Raw genomic sequence first — 2,471 nt, 5'->3', positions numbered from 1 at the left:
TATGTATTACGTGAGTGTGTTCTTTCTCTTTTCAATTATTTAAATTCTTCCTCTAAGGAAGGAACAGGTTTCTGACAAAGATACAAAGGTCCAGCGTTGGAACGTAGATAAGAAAAACAACGTCACATTTTGAATTTGAGAAGGCTTCTATATTTTTATTTCCACTTAATGATTGTTTTTTTTTTTTAATGTGCGAGTTAGTTGGTTGATTTATTCTTCTGAAAATCCAAGCTTATCCAGACTGTTAGTTAGACATTTACACACAAAACCAAGTGCTCCAATTATTATTGGTAAAAATGTAAATTAATAATTCAGATATAGAAGCTGGAGATTTCAAGTTGTTATCTATGATTATCCTTTTTCTCTCTGATTTTCACATCAGCATGGCGGCTGACCTGTATGACCGTACATATTTTATGGCGGTACACACTGTATGTATGTATGTAGGTAGGTAGGTAGGTAGGTAGGTAGGTAGTTATGTGATTGTTCAGTTTTATTTCAAGATGTCTTGCCAAAAGAGAAAGTGTCGGTTTCTAAATTGAGCCAACATCCATTGACAAGATAGCAAAAGCAACGAAAATTTGAAAGACCCCACCAAAAAAAATAATTAATGTGTGGAAATTGAACCGGTGAGTGTTTTGGATATTAAGGCAGTATAACTTTTCCCAGACACAACAAATTTTGTTTCAACACACGAATTCGCATAAAGGATTGTGCAAACCAGATATAAAAGCGAAGTACACACGCGCGCGCGCACATAGGTATCTATATGCATATCCACATTTCTCTCTCTCTCTCTGTCACTCTCTCTCTCTCTCTCTCTCTCTCTCTCTCTCCTTGTCTCTCTCTTACTATGGATGTATGTACAGTAATCCCTCGGCATATCGCGGTTCACTTATCGTGGTTTATTATTTAAGCTTACGTAGATTCCTCACATTGTACTGTTTCTGCTTCGGATTTTCACCTTTCGCGGGGGTTTTGGAACGTAACACCCGCGATAATCGAGGTATTACTGTATGTATGGGAGATCAGTGCATGCCATCTAAGTGACACTGTGGTAGAATATATGAAGCCCAGTATACCCGTCTGATAAGGGTACACCAGGCACATGCATCACAACCATATGTGCGCAACATAGTGATCTCATATGAAGATAAACAGCGCATGACCTTGCAGGTGGGGCCCAGTTAGAATTTTCTTCAGGTCGAGTAGCCCATCCCGCTCAAAAGATCCCTGAATAAGGGTTGTTTAAGGAGGATGAACAAAACACCCATGTTTCCATAGGTGAACTATCCAAACCCCAAAGAATTCCTCTCAAAACATGGCTATGATACTCCCCCACTACTTCTGCTCATGATCAGAGATGCACATATCGTCAGTCACTAAGGGACATGCTCAAGTGGTTAAGGTCAAACAACTGACAAGGAAATTTGTGGTATTGAGCAGAATGTTTGTTGTTGCCCATCTTTTATACCAAGTATGTATGTATGTATGCATGTATGTATGTAAAATTACTCATCAATGTTTTCTCTTATTTTGCAGATCCAGATTACATCGCTATGCATGTGTGTCAGCATTAGCGCGACGGTAGCACTGGCCTGCCTGTTCGCGCCGAAAATTTATATTGTTTTATGCCAGCCACAGAAAAACACACGCAATGCCAACGCAACATCCATACACAGTTCTACCTGCGGAGCAATAGCCAAGAGTAGTCGCCCCTTTTTCGCTGCGGCTACAGCTCACAAACTGGAACCCAGAATGACGACACAAAATGGAAGTATAGTTGGTCTGGAAGACAACAAGCCACCTGAAATGGCTTTTTCAGACAGCATCGATGACACATCTTGTGACGAAGGGGCTGCTATGGCTAGAACACCAACTTGATATCTATAACAACAAAATAACATATTAAACTGAATAATAAAATATAAATTGAATTAAATTTGTTTAAATAAATGAATTAAATGAATAAGAGTAACGAACAAGAAAATACATAAACATCATGCATATATATGTATATATGTGTGAGTGTGTTCCTCTGTATGTGCGCGTGTGTGTGGGTATGTCTATTCACACACACATTTATAACTTGTGTGTGTGTTTGTGTGTGTATATATATATATATATATATATATATATATATATATATATATATACACACACACACACATATAAAGAGAGAGAGAGAGACAGTCACAGCAAGAGAAGGCATATACGTTTTATGTAAATATGTGTGTATGTGTATGTATACATGTGTGTGTGTGCGTGTGCAGTTCCTGTGTGTGTGTCTGTAAGTGTGCATGTGTGTATATACATATACGTATATATGTATGCATACATATACACACTATATAGAGAATATATACCCATTACATACATAAAAACTCACACATAACATATACACATTATGTACATTTCATAAATGTGAGTGTTATGTGTGTACATATGTATTGGTGCAGGTATATATATAT

At 37.5% G+C, this 2,471-nt stretch overlaps 1 protein-coding gene across 1 annotated transcript in view; it reads left to right on the top strand.

Annotated features, from left to right (window-relative positions):
* LOC106877299 (metabotropic glutamate receptor 8) overlaps nucleotides 1-2,455 on the top strand; it is a 679,235-nt gene extending 676,780 nt beyond the window's left edge. The window contains exon 10 of the mRNA XM_052966723.1: nucleotides 1,543-2,455. Coding sequence (XP_052822683.1) covers nucleotides 1,543-1,884 — 342 coding nt within the window. The 3' untranslated portion in view covers nucleotides 1,885-2,455. The remainder of the gene's footprint in view (nucleotides 1-1,542) is intronic.
* The last annotated feature ends 16 nt before the right edge of the window (nucleotides 2,456-2,471 follow it).

Source organism: Octopus bimaculoides, chromosome 3 (genome assembly GCF_001194135.2).
Source record: "Octopus bimaculoides isolate UCB-OBI-ISO-001 chromosome 3, ASM119413v2, whole genome shotgun sequence".
Lineage (NCBI taxonomy): Eukaryota > Metazoa > Mollusca > Cephalopoda > Octopoda > Octopodidae > Octopus > Octopus bimaculoides.
This window is presented reverse-complemented; position numbering and strand designations above follow the sequence as displayed.